The sequence below is a fragment of the Jatropha curcas genome, chromosome 4 (assembly GCF_041381405.1).
Source record: "Jatropha curcas cultivar XTBG-Jc1 chromosome 4, XTBG_Jcur_1.0, whole genome shotgun sequence".
In the NCBI taxonomy this organism is placed as follows: Eukaryota; Viridiplantae; Streptophyta; class Magnoliopsida; order Malpighiales; family Euphorbiaceae; genus Jatropha; species Jatropha curcas.
Window position 1 is genome coordinate 27,956,895 of NC_143154.1, and position 20,194 is coordinate 27,977,088.

At 34.5% G+C, this 20,194-nt stretch overlaps 3 protein-coding genes across 3 annotated transcripts; 1 reads left to right on the plus strand and 2 right to left on the minus strand.

Moving 5' to 3' along the window:
* Positions 1-250: 250 nt before the first annotated feature.
* Positions 251-6,019, minus strand: LOC105644138 (alpha-1,4 glucan phosphorylase L isozyme, chloroplastic/amyloplastic). Its single transcript, XM_089720551.1, has 15 exons — positions 5,567-6,019; positions 5,182-5,420; positions 4,988-5,089; positions 4,465-4,641; positions 4,078-4,353; positions 3,682-3,953; positions 3,299-3,416; positions 2,827-3,213; positions 2,534-2,686; positions 2,092-2,220; positions 1,611-1,847; positions 1,390-1,466; positions 1,123-1,309; positions 807-1,007; positions 251-641 (listed from the first exon to the last, which is right to left on the minus strand). The coding sequence occupies exons 1-15, from the start codon at positions 5,772-5,774 to the stop codon at positions 522-524; spliced, it is 2,883 nt and encodes a 960-aa protein (XP_089576677.1). The 5' UTR covers positions 5,775-6,019; the 3' UTR covers positions 251-521.
* Positions 6,020-8,763: 2,744 nt separating this feature from the next.
* Positions 8,764-14,592, minus strand: LOC105644137 (alpha-1,4 glucan phosphorylase L isozyme, chloroplastic/amyloplastic). The gene is made up of 15 exons (XM_089720414.1): positions 14,260-14,592; positions 13,411-13,649; positions 13,217-13,318; positions 12,881-13,057; positions 12,494-12,769; positions 12,106-12,377; positions 11,828-11,945; positions 11,356-11,742; positions 11,062-11,214; positions 10,622-10,750; positions 10,142-10,378; positions 9,918-9,994; positions 9,651-9,837; positions 9,326-9,526; positions 8,764-9,160 (listed from the first exon to the last, which is right to left on the minus strand). Exons 1-15 carry the CDS (start codon positions 14,465-14,467, stop codon positions 9,041-9,043), a joined length of 2,883 nt encoding a protein of 960 aa, XP_089576540.1. The 5' UTR covers positions 14,468-14,592; the 3' UTR covers positions 8,764-9,040.
* Positions 14,593-16,353: 1,761 nt separating this feature from the next.
* LOC105644136 (calmodulin-binding protein-like protein) lies at positions 16,354-18,272 on the plus strand. The gene is made up of 2 exons (XM_012229406.4): positions 16,354-17,117; positions 17,199-18,272. The coding sequence occupies exons 1-2, from the start codon at positions 16,464-16,466 to the stop codon at positions 18,003-18,005; spliced, it is 1,461 nt and encodes a 486-aa protein (XP_012084796.1). The 5' UTR covers positions 16,354-16,463; the 3' UTR covers positions 18,006-18,272.
* The last annotated feature ends 1,922 nt before the right edge of the window (positions 18,273-20,194 follow it).

Here is a 20,194-nt window from a genome sequence, read left to right on the forward strand (position 1 = left end):
CGCTGATTTTCTTATAGAAAAAAAAAAAAAGAAAGATAACGAAGAAAACTCTTACAAAGGAGTTTGTATGTCAGAGAGAACTGAGCCAATATAAGAAGAATAAGAAAAATTCCCTTAAACTGCTTGCACTGCCGCCAAACAATCAGTTTCATTCAAATGTATTGCAGGTCTTTGCATATGGTTTCCACGTGGGAATGGTATAGCAAGAGCTTTGCATAGTTAACCAAAATGAAAGACAAAGTAGAACAACTTTTGAGACAGAAATGAAAATTTTGAACTTTATTCACATTTGTTTCTTTTTTATTTTTGCCACTTACATATTCCATTTCATTGCACTTAACTACAAGAACCACATTTATTTCCATCAATTTATTTCCTTTACATTGGAAGAAAATTTTATTTTATACATATCTTCCCCGACAGGAGAGGTGGTTGTGGAGGAAAATCTTCGAAGACTATGGATGAAAGACCATTCAATCTTCCTGAAGCCGTGGCACTGCCAACTCTGCAACTGCTAGTCATTAGCATGGCAATATGGCAGGTTGAATGTTCCAAATATCCCGTGCATATTCATGAATCGTCCTGTCGCTGCTGAACTTGTATGAACCTGCTGTATTCAGGATTGACATTCGGGTCCATCTCTGCCACCAGTAGTTACAAACATCAGGAAAATGGCAAGGATTTTACGAAAATGTTTAAATGTTTGGCAATGCATACAGAAAAACAGAAATGTCGGAATCAATCATCAAATCTTCAGAATGGAAAAGTTTGGAGAATTTCATATTGTGTTTTAATAAGCAACTCACCCTCTGGTCCCAATATGCCTTGTCGACTTCTTCTTGGCATTCTATGTAGCTTGGGAAGTCCTTGCCAACAAGGAAATAATCAGCTTGACCAAAACCTTCATTTCCTTCCAAGGATCCCATTAGCCCGTCATAATTGAAAGACCCAAAAACACCGCTTTTAACAAATTCTTTCACTTCTTCAAAACGTGGGTCCGGAACAAACTATATTAAGAGGTTAGCAAAAGTTACTATTGTTTTGTAAACCATAGCCCCCTCCATACGGTCGAGGCCTGAAATGTTTTCCGGATAAATGAAAAGATACCAATATTCGGCATACCTTCCCTTCTGCCCTTTGTTTCCTCAGACCTGCAATCTCATGAGCTTTAGCACCAAAAAGGAAAAAGTTCTCTTCTCCAACCTCTTGTCGTATTTCAACATTGGCCCCATCTAATGTTCCAATTAGGATACAACCATTCATTGCAAACTTCATGTTGCTGGTTCCGCTGGCTTCCATTCCAGCAGTGCTACAAGAAGAAAGAGAAATTAGGATACAGCCATTCATTGCAAAATAACTGCTTTGTGAAAGAAAAGAAAACTGAATTACCTGATATGCTGTGAGAGCTCGCTTGCAGGAATGAGCAATTCAGCAACGCTGACATTATAATCCGGGACAAAAATAACCTAAAATTTAATAGGAAAAGGAGATGTATTATACTTCTGTTTAGGGATAGAACGTAAATCATTGCAAGTGATTAGCGTACATTTAGGGCAAAAGCTTTGGAGTGCCATGAAATTTTATAGAAATATTTAGCATTCAAGCCATACCTTAAGTAAATCACCTATTTCAGGGTCATGATTAATTGTAGCCCCAACATCTGTTATAAATTTCACAATTCTCTTGGCTTGCACATATGTAGCAAATGCTTTCCCTCCAAATATACAAACTCTAGGAGCATAGCTTGCTTTCCTTTCTACAGCACTCATTTCTTTCATCTTCTTGTAGCGGTACACAATTCCAAGAATATTCAGCAGTTGTCGCTTGTATTCATGAATGCGCTTCACCTGAACACAATAACCATTATCAACTATATATAAAATGGTATTTCAGATGAAAGCATGAAAAGAAAGAACATATATATTCCTAATTGTTGTGCATTCCTTCCATAGAATTCTCATGTTCTTCACCCTAATCCAGAAATGGGTAAAGGGTTCATCTCAAATTTCGTGTAACTTCTTCATTTCGATAAAATACTCGATATCTTGCATTCTATCACATTAACAGGAGCCCGGAGAGCCAAAAAATTACCTGGATATCAAACATAGCATCCGGACTGACAGAATACCCTGTTTTTTCTTTGATCAGTGCCGCGACCTTCATTTTATTGCTTTTTTTGGCTGCCCTCCACTGGGCTTGAAGATCCTCATTCTCTGCAAACTGCATACAATTTTCAAAAATTTGATTTAGCTGAATAGTACTGAGATTGTAACCACGATGATCAGTGATCATTTAAGATTGATTAATTAACAAACAACTAATTTAGGAACCATATAGTTTTTCAGAGATGTCTAACATAATTCTAGAATAACCAGCCAAATATGATGCAAAAATCTGACATAAGCTAGAGCTACATTTTGATATCAAGACATGACATGCATTTGTGCTCCCAACTATGTTGAGTGTTTTATTGAAAGGGAGTGTGTACAGTCCACCAATTGAGAGAATAAGAAATTTGAATATGGTGGATTACCTTTCTTAGGTCAGCCAGCTTCTCAGTATTCAAGACCCATTCTTCAGAGCCAGTCCATTCAGTGATAATTTTACTCAAATCTGGATTGCAGAAACGAATCCATCTTCTTGGAGTGACACCATTAGTTTTATTTTGAAACTTCTCAGGCCACAGCTGTGAAAAATTAGATTACAGAGGTCAAATTACAAGCATTTTAAACAATCATTTGGAAAGGAACTTAAATGGTTAAATCCCTCAGGTGCAATGAAGTCATTTAATCTGCATTTTACTGTGATAAAATAAAATGAAATCACCTCATAAAATGAGTTAAACACTTCATCCTTCACTATTTCACTATGTATCTCAGCAACCCCATTTACAGCATGACCACCAACCACACAGAGATTTGCCATCCGGACCAACTTTGGTGGTTTTGGAGGTGATTCTACCACCGACTTTTCCTTCTTCTGAGTGTCCTTGCTCTTGGATTTGTTTTTGCTTTCTGATTCATCTTCTTTGTTAGCCAACTTGATTTCAGGTTCTTCAATGATATTAGCAATTAAGCTTTTCTTAGGTTTAGGAATCAACTCTGCAAAAGTGGCAGGTAGATCTACATTTTCTAATATTCTCATTTCCTTCAGTTTTTTCTCCAACAGGTTGGGATCCGCTTTACCATACTTGGAAACAATGGTGTGTATCAGCTGCAAAATATGGAAGGACAGAGATTAAAATTAAGATAAGCACACTGCAGAAATATATCATTTTTGTTTAACGTATCCTTATTACCTCTTCATCAATCATTTCTATAATCTCAACATGTCGTGGTAGCAGTTTCTGCATAAGCTCCAAGCTCCATTTCTCCAGTGCTTCTGGTAGAACAGTGTGGTTTGTGTATGCCACAGTTCTGGTTCATAACCAGCATAATGTGAGGTTACAGGATATACATCTTGATGTTAAACTTAGTGAAGGTGGCTTCAAGTAACAATAATAAAAAGAAAAAGAAGCATATTGGGAATTTTTTAAAAGAAAAAAAAACTCTCTGAATTTTTTATGGGGTATAAAGAGGCAAGCATTTGTGTATTAGAATGTGTAGCTTATCAAAAAAGAAAAAATAAAAGGGAAAGGGAAAATCCACATATGTAGTTAAAACAATCATGAAAAAGAAATACCTTTGAGTAATATTCCAGGCCTCCTTCCAGCTCAATCCTTTTAAGTCCATCAAGATTCTCATCAGCTCTGGGATGCAGAGTGTGGGGTGAGTATCATTCATCTGCACTGCGACTTTCTCCGGAAATTCTTCCCATTTTACATTCGATCCAGATCTTCTCTCAAAACGTGCAATGATATCTTGGAGAGAAGCGGAACATAAGGTGTATTGTTGCTTCAACCGGAGGATCTTGCCCTCCACGGAGTCATCCCCAGGGTAGAGAACGTAGCAAATCTGATATTAAGCGAAAGTATTATACAGATAATTCTAGCATAGTAGCATTCATATTGTTTTCCAGAAAAGAACATGCGGAAGAAGAACATTCAGAACAATAGAATATTAAGGAACAAATCCACACCTTTTCAGCATTTGCTAGGGCCTCACATGCTTTTGTGTGCTCCCCAGAATTGAAAGTAGACAAGTCCAGATATTCTGCTGGAGCTTTAGTTGACCAAAGTCGCAGGTTAATGGTTGTTTTAGTTTTATATCCTGGTATAGGGACATCATGTGCCACAGCCATTATATCTTCTCCTCCAATCCAATGATTTTTTCCATCTGATCCACAAACAACCTTGCCATAAAATTTCACAGGATATGCAACATCGTTTCTCACTATTTCCCAGGGATTGCCCATCTAAAAGGAGAAAAATATGATTAACAAAAATTTCAGGAGGATAATAGATTAAAAATCTCAGCTTCAAAGGACCACGACATATTTATAGGAATCACCCGAAACAAAAAATACCTGAAGCCAATCTTCAGCAACCTCCTCTTGACCTTCTTTGGTAATGCGCTGTTTAAATAGACCATACTTGTACCTTAGTCCATAACCCCATGCAGGGTAATTTAATGTCGCCATAGAGTCCAAAAAGCAGGAAGCAAGTCGCCCAAGACCACCATTTCCAAGTGCAGCATCAGGCTCCTATTACAATTTGACCAATGAATTTAGGAACTAAAATCACATCTAGAACCATATGGGTACAAATATGCACACACTTACAGAGAGAATCATAAATTTTTCGGTAACCATTGGCATATACTCTATACCAGATCAAAGTAATTACTGAAGAAATTTAACAAAGGAATTAAACTACTTTTTAGCCACTGAAATAAAGAAACAAATTGTAAGATTTTTCCAAACGTTTCAATCTGTAACTGAAGCTTTGCATGAGGCATTCCAAAATAGCAATGGGAACATATCAAATCAAGATCAACTTAAAAGTTAATACAAGTAATTTTACTGAAGAAAGTTACTAAAAACCCCTTACCTGACGAGCCACAGTTTCCAAAGCGTGTCCAAGTTTGGTCAAGGCCTCTGCATAAGTGCCAGTCAGCTCTAAATTACCAATTGCATTCAACAAAGCCCTTCCCTACAAGAGCAGATATTGTGATGAAGTAACAATGCTTTGCAGATGACGAATTCTCAAATTTTGGGAATAAAACCAGGAGATGACGGAAAAACCTGTAAAAATTCCATTGACAGATAATATGCTTGTTTTGCATTCAAACTCTCATAGTACTCATATGTTGCATTCCAGTTTATAATAAGAGCATCACGAACACTCTGTGCAGTAGCCAAAAAGGCCTTTGGAAGCTCAAATTCCTCGGGAGAAAATGCTGATGTGAATTCTGAATGGTATTTGATACTTGCGGCAATAGACGAGGAATCTGCAGTGGAAGGATTCTGACCACTTGGCATCTCTACAAGAAAATATAAGAAACTCAATTAACTGGAGCATAAGATATAATTATAACTCAGGAACTTATAGCGTTCAAAAAGCGGAACGTGCTAAAGGAAAAACAACCAGAGTAGAAGAACACAACAGAAATGAAAGGAACCAGAGCACCTTCTCCAGCGACCAGATCTTTAAGCTTCTGCATTTGCTCACTAAACACATTCTTAACCGAAAACGACCGCGAAACAGGTCGCGGCCTCAAATTTCGAACCAAAAACAAATTCGATGTCGACTTTCCACTTCTGGAACCGAAATCTACAAATCGGGAAACAGAGGTACAATGCGTAGTTGCAGATAAATGTGAAGTGTTTGTTGCCATTGTGTTCCCCTCTCCCTTTCACTTCTGCTTTGCTCACTGTGTGATCGGTGATCAGTGACAACCTGCAGGAGAGTTTTTATAGTGTGAATGATGGGACAGGACGTACCTGTGACCCGGAGATTGAATCATTCAATTCAAGCGTAAAAATAATAAAAGGACGGTAATATTTTCGCGAAAGGATACACGTTGCCAGTGATCGAATGCCGAGGCCGTTTTATCTCCACCGTTAAAGCTGTGGGATTTTTTTTTTTTTTTTTAAAGGAAAAAATCCAAACTTCATTAACACAAATGATAAATTTCAGCAGTACGGTCAGGTATCACATCTCACACTTGGGAGACGAGCGTAACCAATAGATGCTCTCGCAATCGAATGAGCTAAAGCTATGGGATTCTGTTAATATATTTTTGATGATTTTTTTTGTTTTTTCCACTTGGCGATATGTCGGATAGATTGAGATTTATTTTAATTACGTGTCAAATTTGCATTGGATGATGAGATGTGAATGCAGTGGTTTTGAGAGTGTTTGTTTGTAGAGTAGTGTGACGGAAGTATGATATTTCACCTCTGTGAAACGACAGTCGGAATAGCTTAACTTAAGCTAAACCATAAAAATACCTTCAAATCCAACTTTGTCAGTGACACACCTCAATTATAACTTTTTATTATCATAATTCTACTCTAACTCAAAATTGTCAAAATTAATGAGTAAAAATATAATAAATGTGGATGCTACACCTCGTATTGAATTAACCGAACAAAAAAAAAAAGGTTAACTATATAAAATGCTCGAAACTTTAGTGATTGTAATAACTGCGCTCTAAAATAACATTTATCCCTCAAATATTCAAGTTTTATTTTTTATCACAATCAGGGACGAAGTGGCGGCCCCTTCCGGACCATAAAATTTTTTATGCATAAGTTTTGAAATAGTAAGAGCTAGCATTCGATTCAGTAAATTCAATTAATTTGGCCAATTCAATTGATTTAATATGGTGAATAAATGTTTGATTAAAAGTTTAGTTAAAAAAACAATATATTTTTGGCAATTAGTTAAAGATTCGGTTAAAAGTTAATTTAACTAAATTAATCAAATTAATTGATTCTTAAAACTACATGGTTTTGATTAGATTGATAATAAAAAAATATTTCAGTGTTTACTTTGATTAAGAAGTGATTAATAATTTCGGTTAGAATCAGTTTATCACGAAATTTGATTAATTAAGTTGTCATTTTCTATAGTTTCGATGGCTAGCGATCAAAATTAATTCAGTCAAAATAATTCAGTTCAGTTTGTTTAAAAAATTAGTTCGATTAAACTCAATTAAGTAAAAAATCTCCTTGATAGTTTGATTGGTTGCACCTGTACATTTAGGTCATTTTGTCCGAGTTCTATTCCCAGCCCTACAATGTGACAATTTATATTTAGAAACATTTTATATTTAGTTATAACAAAAACAAGCCCTAATAATTAATTTAATTTTAAGTTTTTTATTTAATTTTAATTGTTAACTTTAATTTCGATTTCATTTTATGAATACACAACAATTCACATGAATATTCAAAAATAAAATAATATTATAAATTTATAATTTAATTCAATTATTATTATTGGTTATTTAGTTAAAATTTAACAACATATAAAAAATTTTATAATTTTAAATTCATTGAATAAATGCATGATATTTAATTTATTTAAAATGATAGATTTAATATTATAAATCATGATTCTATTCTAATATTTTAAAAAATAATATGAAATTAAATTGATCAAATTTTAAATTTATTGAAAGTTGATTTTTTTTCTTTTCACTGTGAATGATAGTCTATGATGTATTTTCATAATTTCATTTGTTTTAGTGAATATTTAAAAATGATATTTTTAAATTGTAAAATTAAAGAAATAATTCTTTTAATAATAATTTAAATAAAATTACCAAATAAATTCTACTATATAATTAAAATTAACATTTTAAAAATTATAGTAATTATCACTTCATTTAGTTTTATGACAAACTATATAATTTTCATAATAAATTAATAATACATCAATATCAAATTGTATATATGTCTTCAATATTAAACTATTCATTTTGAAGTACAAATTATAAATTTATGAAATGCAATAAAAATAAAAGATAATTTTTACGAGAACAAAACTCTCTATTTATGTATAGAGAGTATTATTATTATATATAGTAGTGTTTATTTGCATCATGCCAGCATCTCTCTAAAAATGGATCCTGAGAAGACCTTAAAAAAAAAAAAAAAAAAAAAATCCTCGAAAGAGATAGAGAATATGTCTTTATAACAAAAAAAAAAAAAAACATATTTTCCAATCGTTTTTCATTTTTAAAAAATAATATTTTTATAATTAAATTATAACATCTAAAAATAATTTTGTATATAAAATATTTTTACTGAAAAAATAAAAAATATTTAAATAACATAATACTTTAATATATAATTAATTTTATTATTACATATATATTATATCCTTTATGTTTAAAAAATTTTACAAAATGATAAAATTTATATTATTATCATAAATAATCAATAATAAAAATAAAAAAATTTTAAATTTATTTTATAATATTTTATTTCTTTTATTAATTATGAAAGCTAAGAAAAATATTTAAAAAATTTTAAATTAAAATATAACTTTCTATTGTTGCCGAACACATTTTTCATTTTTTATTTTCTAGTTTTTAATTTTTCAAAAAAAAAAAAAAAAAAAAAAACTGCTTTCTTAAATAACAGAAAATGAAAACAGTTTTTCTCTAAGAAACACGCTCTGAAGCTTTCAGATTCCTTTAACCATTCTTGTTTCTGAAATGAAGAGCAGCCAGTATGATGCAAAAACAATTTAATATTATTGTTGTATACACGTATATATTCAGTATTTGTTTTCACTTTACTTTTTAATTTATTAGGAGTGATTGCCTGATTTGTGGTTTATCTAAGCTATCGAGTGAATCTTATTTAAGTAGCTTTTATGACGATTACAACTTTTCGTCTTCATGATATTGGCGAAATTTTTGAAATTACATTTCTTACATGCTTATGGAGCAACTTGTTTTATTGCACTTGGCTACTAGAACCACATTTATTTCCGGCGATTTCCTTTACATTGGAAGAAAATTTTATTTTATACATGTCTTCCCCGACAGGAGAGGTGGTTGTGGAGGAAAAACTTGGAAGACTAAGGATGAAAGACCATTCAATCTTCCTGAAGCCGTGGCACTGCCAACTCTGCAACTGCTAGTCATTAGCATGGCAATATGGCAGGTTGAATGTTCCAAATATCACGTGCATATTCATGAATCGTCCTGTCGCTGCTGAATTTGTATGATCCTGCTGTATTCAGAATTGACATTCGGGTCCATCTCTGCCACCAGTAGTTACAAACATCAGGAAAATGGCAAGGATTTTACGAAAATGTTTAAATGTTTGGCAATGCATACAGAAAAACAGAAATATCGGAATCAATCCTCAAATCTTCAGAATGGAAAAGTTTGGAGAATTTCATATTGTGTTTTAATAAGCAACTCACCCTCTGGTCCCAATATGCCTTGTCGACTTCTTCTTGGCATTCTATGTAGCTTGGGAAGTCCTCGCCAACAAGGAAATAATCAGCTTGACCAAAACCTTCATTTCCTTCCAAGGATCCCATTAGCCCGTCATAATTGAAAGACCCAAAAACACCACTTTTAATAAATTCTTTCACTTCTTCAAAACGTGGGTCCGGAACAAACTATATTAAGAGGTTAGCAAAAGTTACTATTGTTTTGTAAACCATAGCCTCCTTCATACGGTCGAGGCCTGAAATGTTTTCCGGATAAATGAAAAGATAACAATATACGTATCATTCGGCATACCTTCCCTTCTGCCCTTTGTTTCCTCAGACCTGCAATCTCATGAGCTTTAGCACCAAAAAGGAAAAAGTTCTCTTCTCCAACCTCTTGTCGTATTTCAACGTTGGCCCCATCTAATGTTCCAATTAGGATACAACCATTCATTGCAAACTTCATGTTGCTGGTTCCGCTGGCTTCCATTCCAGCAGTGCTACAAGAAGAAAGAGAAATTAGGATACAGCCATTCATTGCAAAATAACTGCTTTGCGAAAGAAGAGAAAACTGAATTACCTGATATGCTGTGAGAGCTCGCTTGCAGGAATGAGCAATTCAGCAACGCTGACATTATAATCCGGGACAAAAATAACCTAAAATTTAAAAGGAAAAGGCGACGTATGATACTTCTGTTTAGGGATAGAATGTAAATCATTGCAAGTGATTACTGTACATTCACGGTGAAAATGCTTTGGAGTGCAATGAAATTTTAGCAGAAATATTTAGCATTCAAGCCATACCTTAAGTAAATCACCTATTTCAGGGTCATGATTAATTGTAGCCCCAACATCTGTTATAAGTTTCACAATTCTCTTGGCTTGCACATATGTAGCAAATGCTTTCCCTCCAAATATACAAACTCTGGGAGCATAGCTTGCTTTCCTTTCTACGGCACTCATTTCTTTCATCTTCTTGTAGCGGTACACGATTCCAAGAATATTCAGCAGTTGTCGCTTGTATTCATGAATGCGCTTCACCTGAACACAATAACCATTATCAACTATATATAAAATGGTATTTCAGATGAAAGCATGAAAAGAAAGAACATATATATTCCTAATTGTTGTCCATTCCTTCCATAGAATTCTCATGTTCTTCCCCTAATGCAGAAATGGGTAAAGGGTTCATCTCAAATTTCGTGTAACTTCTTCATTTCGATAAAGTACTCGATATCTTACATTCTGTCACATTAACAGGAGCCTGGAGAGGCAAAAAATTACCTGGATATCAAACATAGCATCCGGACTGACAGAATACCCTGTTCTTTCTTTGATCAGTGCTGCGACCTTCATTTTATTGCCTTTTTTGGCTGCCCTCCACTGGGCTTGAAGATCCTCATTATCTGCAAACTGCATACAATTTTCAAAAATTTGATTTAGCTGCATAGTAGGGATTATAACCAAGATGATTCAGTGATCATTTACAATTGATTAATTAAAAACAACTAATTTAAGAACCATATAGTTTTTCAGAGATGTCTAGCATAATTCTAGAATAACCAGCCAAATATGAGGCAAAAATCTGACATAAGCTAGAGCTACATTTTGATATCAAGACATGACATGCATTTGTGCTCCCAACTATGTTGAGTGTTTTATTGAAAGGGAGTGTGTACAGTCCACCAATTGAGAGACTAAGAAATTTGAATATGGTGGATTACCTTTCTTAGGTCAGCCAGCTTCTCAGTATTCAAGACCCATTCTTCAGAGCCAGTCCATTCAGTGATAATTTTACTCAAATCTGGATTGCAGAAACGAATCCATCTTCTTGGAGTGACACCATTAGTTTTATTTTGAAACTTCTCAGGCCACAGCTGTGAAAAATTAGATTACAGAGGTCAAATTACAAGCACTTTTAACAATCATTTGGAAAGGAACTTAAATGGTTAAATCCCTCAGGTGTAATGAAGTCATTTAATCTGCATTTTACTGTGATCAAATAAAAATGAAATCACCTCATAAAATGCGTTAAACACTTCATCCTTCACTATTTCACTATGTATCTCAGCAACTCCATTTACTGCATGACCACCAACCACACAGAGATTTGCCATCCGGACCAACTTTGGGAGTTTTGGAGGTGATTCTACCACCATCTTTTCCTTCTTCTGAGAGCCTTTGCTCTTGGATTTGTTTTCGCTTTCTGATTCATCTTCTTTGTCAACCAACTTGCTTTCAGGTTCTTCAGTGACATTAGCAATTGAGCTTTTCTTAGGTTTAGGAATTAAATCTGCAAAAGAGGCAGGCAGATCTACATTTTCTAATATTCTCATTTCCTTCAGTTTTTTCTCCAACAGGTTGGGATCTGCTTTACCATACTTGGAAACAATGGTGTGTATCAGCTGCAAAATATAGAAGGGCAGAAATTAAAGTTAAGATAAGCACACTGCAGAAATATATGTTTTTTGTTTAACGTATCCATATTACCTCTTCATCAATCATTTCTATAATCTCAACATGTCGTGGTAGCAGTTTCTGCATAAGCTCCAAGCTCCATTTCTCCAATGCTTCTGGTAGAACAGTGTGGTTTGTATACGCCACAGTTCTGGTACATAACCAGCAGAATGTGAGGTTACTCGATATAATGCTTGAAGTTAAGCATAGTGAAGGTGGCTTTCATTATGAAACTTATCAAAAAAGAAGAAAAATAAAAATAAAGTGGAAAATCTGCATATGTAGTTAAAACAACCAGGAAAAAGGAATACCTTTGAGTAATATTCCAGGCCTCCTTCCAGCCTAATCCTTTCAAGTCCATCAAGATTCTCATCAGCTCTGGGATGCAGAGTGTGGGGTGAGTATCATTCATCTGCACCGCGACTTTCTCCGGGAATTCTTCCCATTTTACATTTGATCCAGATCTTCTCTCAAAACGTGCAATGATATCTTGGAGAGAGGCAGAACATAAGGTGTATTGTTGCTTCAACCGGAGGATCTTGCCCTCCACAGAGTCATCCCCAGGGTAGAGAACATAGCAAATCTAATATTAAGCGAAAGTATTATACAGATCATCCTAGCATTCATACTGTTTTCCAGAAAAGAACACGCGGAAGAAGAACATTTAGAACAATAAAATATTTAGGAACAAATCCACACCTTTTCAGCATTTGCTAGGGCCTCACATGCTTTGGTGTGCTCCCCAGAATTGAAAGTAGACAAGTCCAGATATTCTGCTGGAGCTTTAGTTGACCAAAGTCGCAGGTTAATCGTTGTTTTAGTTTTATATCCTGGAATAGGGACATCATGTGCCACAGCCATTATATCTTCTCCTCCAATCCAATGATTTTTTCCATCCGATCCAGAAACAACCTTGCCATAAAATTTCACAGGATATGCAACATCGTTTCTCACTATTTCCCAGGGATTGCCCATCTAAAAGGAGAAAAATATGAATAACAAAATTCAGAAAGATAATAGATTAAAAATCTCAGCTTCAAAGGACCACAACATATTTTTAGGAATCACCGGAAACAAAAAAAATACCTCAAGCCAATCTTCAGCGACCTCCTCTTGACCATCTTTGGTAATGCGCTGTTTAAATAGGCCATACTTGTATCTTAGTCCATAACCCCATGCAGGGTAATTTAATGTCGCCATAGAGTCCAGAAAGCAGGAGGCAAGTCGTCCAAGACCACCATTTCCAAGGGCAGCATCAGGCTCCTATGACCATTTGACCAATGAATTTAGCAACTAAAAACACATCTTGAACCATATGGGTACAATAATGCACACACTTACAGATAGAATCATAAATTTTACTACCAATAATCAATAACACAATACAAGCAATTTTACTGAAGAAAGTTAAAAGTCCCTTGCCTGACGAGCCACATTTTCCAAATTGTGCCCAAGTTTGGTCAAGGCCTCTGCATAAGTGCCAGTCAGCTCTAAATTACCAATTGCATTCAACAATGCTCTTCCCTACAAAAGCAGATATTATGATGAAATAATAATGCTTTGCAGATGATGAATTCTCACTTTTTGGGAATTAAAGCAGGAGATGACGAAAAAACCTGTAAAAATTCCATTGACAAATAATATGCTTGTTTTGCATTCAAACTCTCATAGTACTCATATGTTGCATTCCAGTTTATAATAAGAGCATCACGAACACTCTGTGCAGTAGCCAAAAAGGCCTGTGGAAGCTCAAATTTCTCGGGAGAAAATGCTGGTGTGAATTCTGAATGGTATTTGATACTTGCGGCAATGGACGAGGCATCTGCAGTGGAAGGATTCTGACCACTTGGCATCTCTACAAGAAAATATAAGAAACTCAATTAACTGTAGCATAAGATATAAGTACCTTGCAGTACAATGGAAAAAAAACATCACCCCAACCTATTCACTTCTTTTCTTTCTATAAAAAGAACCACCTAGCACCCCTCCCATACACCAAAAAAGAAAAGAAAATACATGATTTAGTAAATTAACAACATAACGAAAAGCCAGTAGACAGGTTTAGATTATTTACAATTCTTCCTCCAGCCATCTCTTTTTCACAAAAGAAACTGGATCTGCAGTACCTTTTTTTCCATGCTAGCTCAGTAGATGGCGGGGCACAATTCTTTTTCAACACTATACGATTACGAGAAAACTGTGGATATCCTACTTCACTATTGACACCAAAAATTCAAGCACAAACACAAACAAATACAGCTAAAAATAAACAAACCGAAGATCTCTCAGCAGCAAACCGCCATCCAAATCCACAAAAGAAGAAATAGAACAGTAAATTATAACTCAAAATCTCGCAACGTTCAAAAACCAGAAAAACAAAACTCATAACATTCAGAAAACCAGAAAATGCTAAAGAAAAAACCACCAGAGAAGAAAAACATAACAGAAATGAAAGAAACCAGCACCTTCTCCAGCGACCAGATCTTTAAGTTTCTGTTTTTGCTCGCTAAACACATTCTTAACCGAAAACGACCGCGAAACAGGCCGCGGCCTCAAACTTCGAACCAAAAACAGATTCGATCTCGACTTTCCACTGCTGGAACCAAAATCTACAAATCGGGAAACAGAGGTATAATGCGTAGTTGCAGAGAAATGTGAAGTGTTGGTTGCCATTTTCTTTCCCTCTCCCTTTCAATTCTGCTTCGCTCACTCTGTGATCGCTGATCAGTGACAACCTGCAGGAGAGTTCTTATAGTGTGAGTGATGGGATGGGACAGGACGTACCTGTGACCCGGAGATTGAATCATTCAATTCAAACGTAAAAATAATAAAAGGATGGAAATATTTTCGTGAAAGGATACACGTTGACAGCGATCAAATCACGAGGCCGTTTTCTCACCACCGTTAAAGCTGTAGGTTCTGTTAATCTGCTTTTGATAATATTTTTTATTTCCACTTGGCGACATTTCGGATCGGTTGACAACTTTTTGATTATGTGTCATATTTTGGTTGGTTGATGAGATGTGACTGTAGTGGTTTCGAGAGCGTTTGTTTGTAGAGTAGTGTGAAGGAAGTATGATATTTTAATCTGATATCTTAATTTACAATCGTCCATTTGTAGCGACTTTGTTTGCGGGTTATTGCTCAAGATGTGTACTTCTTCTCGGGCGATTTATATATATATATTTTTAGCTTTTTACCATATTAAATTACATGATTTATACATACCTAAAAAAAAATTACATGATTTATAAATGTTTGACTATGTTAATTTTATAAGTAGTCATTTAATTATATATAATTCTAATGTTATAAATAGTCTGTTAATAATATTTATCGCAAATCAAAATATTTTGCTAATTCATAATCGATAAAATAATCTATTTTTTGTTTTTTTTTTTTTTTGGTTTGAAGGATATTCTATAAAAAAAAAATTCTTATTTTGGTTTGATTCATGTCTTGTAAATACTTTGGGATACACCTAGGATAGGGGTTTAATATATTACATATCTCTTATATTATAAAATAAAATTATAGCATTATTAGTTATATCATATCATATATGATTAATTTTATACAATTTAAATATTTTTACAAGTATTAATTTTTACTTATCTAACTTATAAATAAAAATTATAAAGTGTTTTTAAATTAGTAAATTATTAATGTGTGGTTTGGTTTCGTATGGTTTTATTGATTTTATCGCTTATATAAAATGTGAGAAATTACAAATTTAAATTTTCTGAATTAATTATAAGAATTTTCATCAAACTGTCGAATTAAATTATCATGTTACATTTGCGGATAAAAAAAATGGAAATATAGAAAAAAAATAAAAATCCTATCGAGTATGGGCGACAATGACGTGGTAGTACAAAGGGGTCGTCAAAAGTTCGAGACATCCATGACTCGTTGTCAAGGTAGTGCGGCCTACAGAACAATATGAAACCATAGATAATAATACAAACAGTCAAGCGACATTTATTTGGCCTTTTGTACTTTGATAATTCATAGTGAAATGCTAAGTTGTAAATATTGTTGGTTTGCTAATAATTATTTAAGCTTCAATAATTAAGTCATTTATTGTAATTTTATTTAGTTTTTTTTCCATGTCATATTAATATCAAAAGAAAAAAAGAATCTAGTGTTTATACTTAAATAGTGAAAGGAGTGGTACAACTAGCTAGGATTCAGCATTCAATTACTTAAATTTAAATTGAACCAAATGAATAAAAATTAAATTTTATTTAAAAGTTTGATGAATCCTTATTTTTTGACTTATTGAATCAAATCGAAATAAATCAATATAGTTTAGTTCAATTAATTAAATTAAATTAAATTAAAATATATTTGATATCATGGTTTTGATTACCAACATTGAATTAAAACAAAAAATTTGATTTTTTTATTAAAATCGAGATAAAATGGTTTCACCTCAAACATAGATTGAATCGATTTGATTCGGTTTGAAGTTGGATTGGGTTCTCACATTAATATTTGTCATTTCCTAATTAAAACACAAAACTGTGGTTCATCCAATCCCATAACTTTATTCTCTAACCTTTTTGGCTAATTCTCCAACTAACCAAAAGGTCCCCCTAACAATCTTCTTCCCTCGCAAAACCCTCTCTGCTCTGTCTGATCCCCATTTCCTTCGCTAGCAAACAAAATGGCTTCTCATCATCCTCACCACTATCACCACTTCCAAAACCCTGTTCCTACCGCCCCCATAACCGCCACCACTCTTAACTGCTGCTGCAGCTGCAGCTGCCATTACAACCATTGCTGCACCCAACCTCACTATCACTCTTCACCACCACCACAACAGTTGTCCATTGACCCACTTGTTCAAGCTCTTGCTTCTCTCCTTCACCAGCAGCAACAACTGCCAAATCTCTACCCTTCTTACCCTAACAAAACTCACACCCACAAAAATCATTGCCAAAACTTACATTGTCAGCCACAAAATCTACATTTTCAACAGCTAAGTGACGACCAGAAAACACAATCTGTTCTTTCCTCTCTTCTTCAACGAATCAACACTCTCGAATCCTCTCTTCACCATTTTTCTAATTCTTCTGCTTCGATTAATTGTTGCCATCCTTCCTATTCTCTTAGAGATGCAGCTGCCCGTGTTATTCAAACCCATTTTCGTGTCTTTCTTGTTCGTAGATCAAAAACCCTAAATCAGCTCCAAGACCTTGCTTTTATCAAATCCAGCTTCAGTTCTCTTAAATCCTCTATTTCGAATAGAACCCGTTTGAATTGTGAGGTTCTTTCTCATAAAGCCATGGACTTGCTGCTTAAACTTGACTCTATTCAGGTATATCATCTTCCTTCTCCATTTTTTGGAGAACCTTTTTTTTTTTCCTTTTGATTCTTAATTTGTGGCTTTTGTTTGTAGGGTGGTGATCCTATGATTAGAGATGGAAAAAGGTCAATTAGCAGAGATATAACTAGATTTTTGGAGTTCATTGATGGGCTTGCAGCTAAAAGCCATGTAAATTCTCGTAAGCCTGCAAAAAATGTGAGATTTGTTAGGAATAGCAATAAATCGAGGGCTTGTAATGCCAGTATTGGATATGGAGATATTAGTGGACATCGAAAGGAAGTAGTGGAGAAATTGAGTGATAGAGTTGACAAAATTCATGGGTTTTCTAGGGTTTGTGATAATGTTGAGGAAGATGTGGAGCTTGAAGGGTTTCAGCAATTCATTGGTGATGATGATGAGGAGGAGGAGCATGAAAATCCTGAGGTTTCCATTAGTGAAAGGCCTAGAATTTCCAAACTCAGAAGTGGGATTTTGATCAAAAGCAATGGTGATAAACCTAGAGTGAAGAAAACTGTCAGTTTTGATGAGAATGGGAATGTGTATAAGGTTTTCAGCGACACTCATGAGTCAGTTGTAAGTGGAGATGGGAGTGATTCCAGTGACGATCATGGAGAGACTGCTGATTGTATTGAAATTGAAGAAGGAAAGGGGCTCTCTAATGGTGGTGATAGTGAGACTCATGGTAATGTTGTATCTACACAGAGCAGTGAAGGTGAGAGGAATACCACGAGGAATTCTCGTAACAGTGATGATTATGAAATGAATGTGTATTGTCATGATCAAGATGGGAACTTAGTTTTCTCTGCACCAGTGCCTGTGAAGATGGAATCAAGAGCCGATTTGACGAAGAATATGAAGGCTGTGAAAATTGTTAAATAGGAGGACTATTTCTTGGGTTTGGATTAGGAAAACCTTAAAAAAAAAATTGTTGATTAGTGTTGTTATTCCATTGTTTCAACCTGATTGTCAATTGCTGGTGGAGATTAATGCGTTCTCCAGCGTTTAGGATTTAAGATTTAGGTGGGAGCCATTTTTTCAATGGGTAATCGAGTTGATTGCAGGCTTTGTTGGATTTATGTGGGATTTTCTGATTGTAATTTGCTACCTTTCCAAAAAAAAAAAATTTTTTTTTTGACGTTTATTAAATGATGATAGCTCTTGTTACTGTCATTGTTTTAGCTTCTTCAGTGACATTCTTGATAAGCATTAAGCAATTCAAAGCTTCAATTCAGCTTTTAGTGTGGTAATGGCTTCTTTTGATGACATTCTCCACGAGTTGTGCAAGACAAAGACAAGCCAAACATACGCCAACGGTTCCCTTACAATTCTCTATTCTGCACTAAGCAAAAATTACCAAAATTGCTGCATCTGCTGCTTCTTCAGCAGGTAAAAAGCACAAAATATCCCATTTCTTGAGCAAAAAAATGAATGATATCTGAAACAAATTGTCAATGTCAATAAAATCAAAATTTGATAAGCTTTTTATGATGTACCACTCAAGAAAAGTTGAGCGGCAACTGGTTCTGGTTCTGTTTTTGTCCGTAATGAGTTTCCTGATTATTACAAGCATCCACACTAGATAATGCACTTCTCAAGACAGAACTCTATGCCATCAGAACCTCACTCACACTCTGTTTGGAAGAGTGAACTTTATAGGAGGATCCTCAATCACTGTCCACAAGCAGCTGGAACTAGAAAGCATTGCTTCATCCAGCAACAAACAAAATGCAGATATTGCTTTCTGGAAAAAAGCAGTATACGTTGTACCAACTACGATGATTAAAAAGAAAAATTGCAAATTTGAGGCATCTCAACAAAATGACTATATTATATTCAACATAGTGAAATGGTCTTGTACCTTTCAGTAAACGATTGCAGACAATTGGGGATAAAGGATGGAAAACCAGAATTACTATTTACAGTATAAAGGACACGGTTTGATCAATCTGGCGAGAATTTCTTTATTGAACCAAACTGAAAAAGGAAACGAACCAAATCTAAAAGAACCATTTTGGCCGATTTATTTTTTGTTATAACCGAATAGAAATAAAATGAGATGGAAACCGAATAGAATTTTTTGTTAATCCTATGAGAAGGGTCCTTGACTCCTCGTTTCCTCAAGCCAAAAATTAAAATAATCTGTCTGAGTTTTTGGTAATTCTAAATCATTAAGTATGGCATTCAAGTTTTTGTGCACCAATGGGTGTTTGTTCAGATGTATTTAATGCAACAAATATACTTTCTGTCTTCCATCAAGTCTCGTAACCTCGTATTCGCAGGTTTTTCCATCATCTCCTCTTAACTTCACAGCAGATAAAAGAGATTCCAAAATTTCATCCTGAATTACTGCAAACAATTTTCTAGTGTAAACTTCTGCTGCTTGCTTTTCCACAGGTAGTGGTGTCTTTAATACAGGTTTAGTGTAAAATGTCTCAAACTCTGCCTTCACTTCTTTTTCAGGTCAATCTTCCAAAGCCTTGAGGAGATTTGATATTGAGAATATAAGTATTTACGTACAACTAATCACATGTATAAATATCCTACTATCTAATAATCCTAACACCCCCTCTTCAAGTTGAGCATGCAATGCTCAACTTGCATATAGATAAACACCTATTATATATAAATCCTATATATGTACAAATTTTTTTTTTTAAAATGGTATTTCTCATTAACCTCGCTACTGCGCCACCAAAACCAATACCACACAACTAAAATGGTATTTCTCATCAACTTTGTAGTCTTTGCAGGTCGACACTCTATGAATCTACAAGCTGAATGTTGTGTGCAATATTATAGTGCCAATTGCTCCCTCAAAATATTATACAACTGATTCTTTCAGCAGTAACACTTTCAAAAGAACAACACCTTGAGCTTTAGATCCAGGTTCTCCATATCATAAAAGCCAGGCAGGTTGCCAAACAGAAAATAAACACAATGAGATATGAAAAAAAAAAAAAAAAAAAGAAATCGGTGACTGAATGAGATGATTTTGAGTTTAAGCGTGAAAGAAGAGGACATAAAATGAAAAACGTAAGAACAAGATTTACAGGTAGGAAGAGATAAAC

What these genes read in the sequence shown, in the direction of transcription:
- LOC105644138 (XM_089720551.1), bottom strand. Translation starts at nt 5,774, where the DNA reads ATGGCAACAAACACTTCACATTTATCTGCAACTACGCATTGTACCTCT. An exon ending in TGTCAATGGAATTTTTACAG is followed by an intron (nt 5,090 to 5,181) that starts GTTTTTCCGTCA and finishes CTGCTCTTGTAG; the next exon opens with GGAAGGGCTTTGTTGAATGC. An exon ending in AGGCATATTGGGACCAGAGG is followed by an intron (nt 642 to 806) that starts GTGAGTTGCTTA and finishes TACTGGTGGCAG; the next exon opens with AGATGGACCCGAATGTCAAT.
- LOC105644137 (XM_089720414.1), bottom strand. Translation starts at nt 14,467, where the DNA reads ATGGCAACCAACACTTCACATTTCTCTGCAACTACGCATTATACCTCT. An exon ending in TGGAAAATGTGGCTCGTCAG is followed by an intron (nt 13,058 to 13,216) that starts GCAAGGGACTTT and finishes AAATGGTCATAG; the next exon opens with GAGCCTGATGCTGCCCTTGG. An exon ending in TAGAAATGATTGATGAAGAG is followed by an intron (nt 11,743 to 11,827) that starts GTAATATGGATA and finishes TATATTTTGCAG; the next exon opens with CTGATACACACCATTGTTTC.
- LOC105644136 (XM_012229406.4), top strand. Translation starts at nt 16,464, where the DNA reads ATGGCTTCTCATCATCCTCACCACTATCACCACTTCCAAAACCCTGTT. An exon ending in TTAAACTTGACTCTATTCAG is followed by an intron (nt 17,118 to 17,198) that starts GTATATCATCTT and finishes TTTTGTTTGTAG; the next exon opens with GGTGGTGATCCTATGATTAG.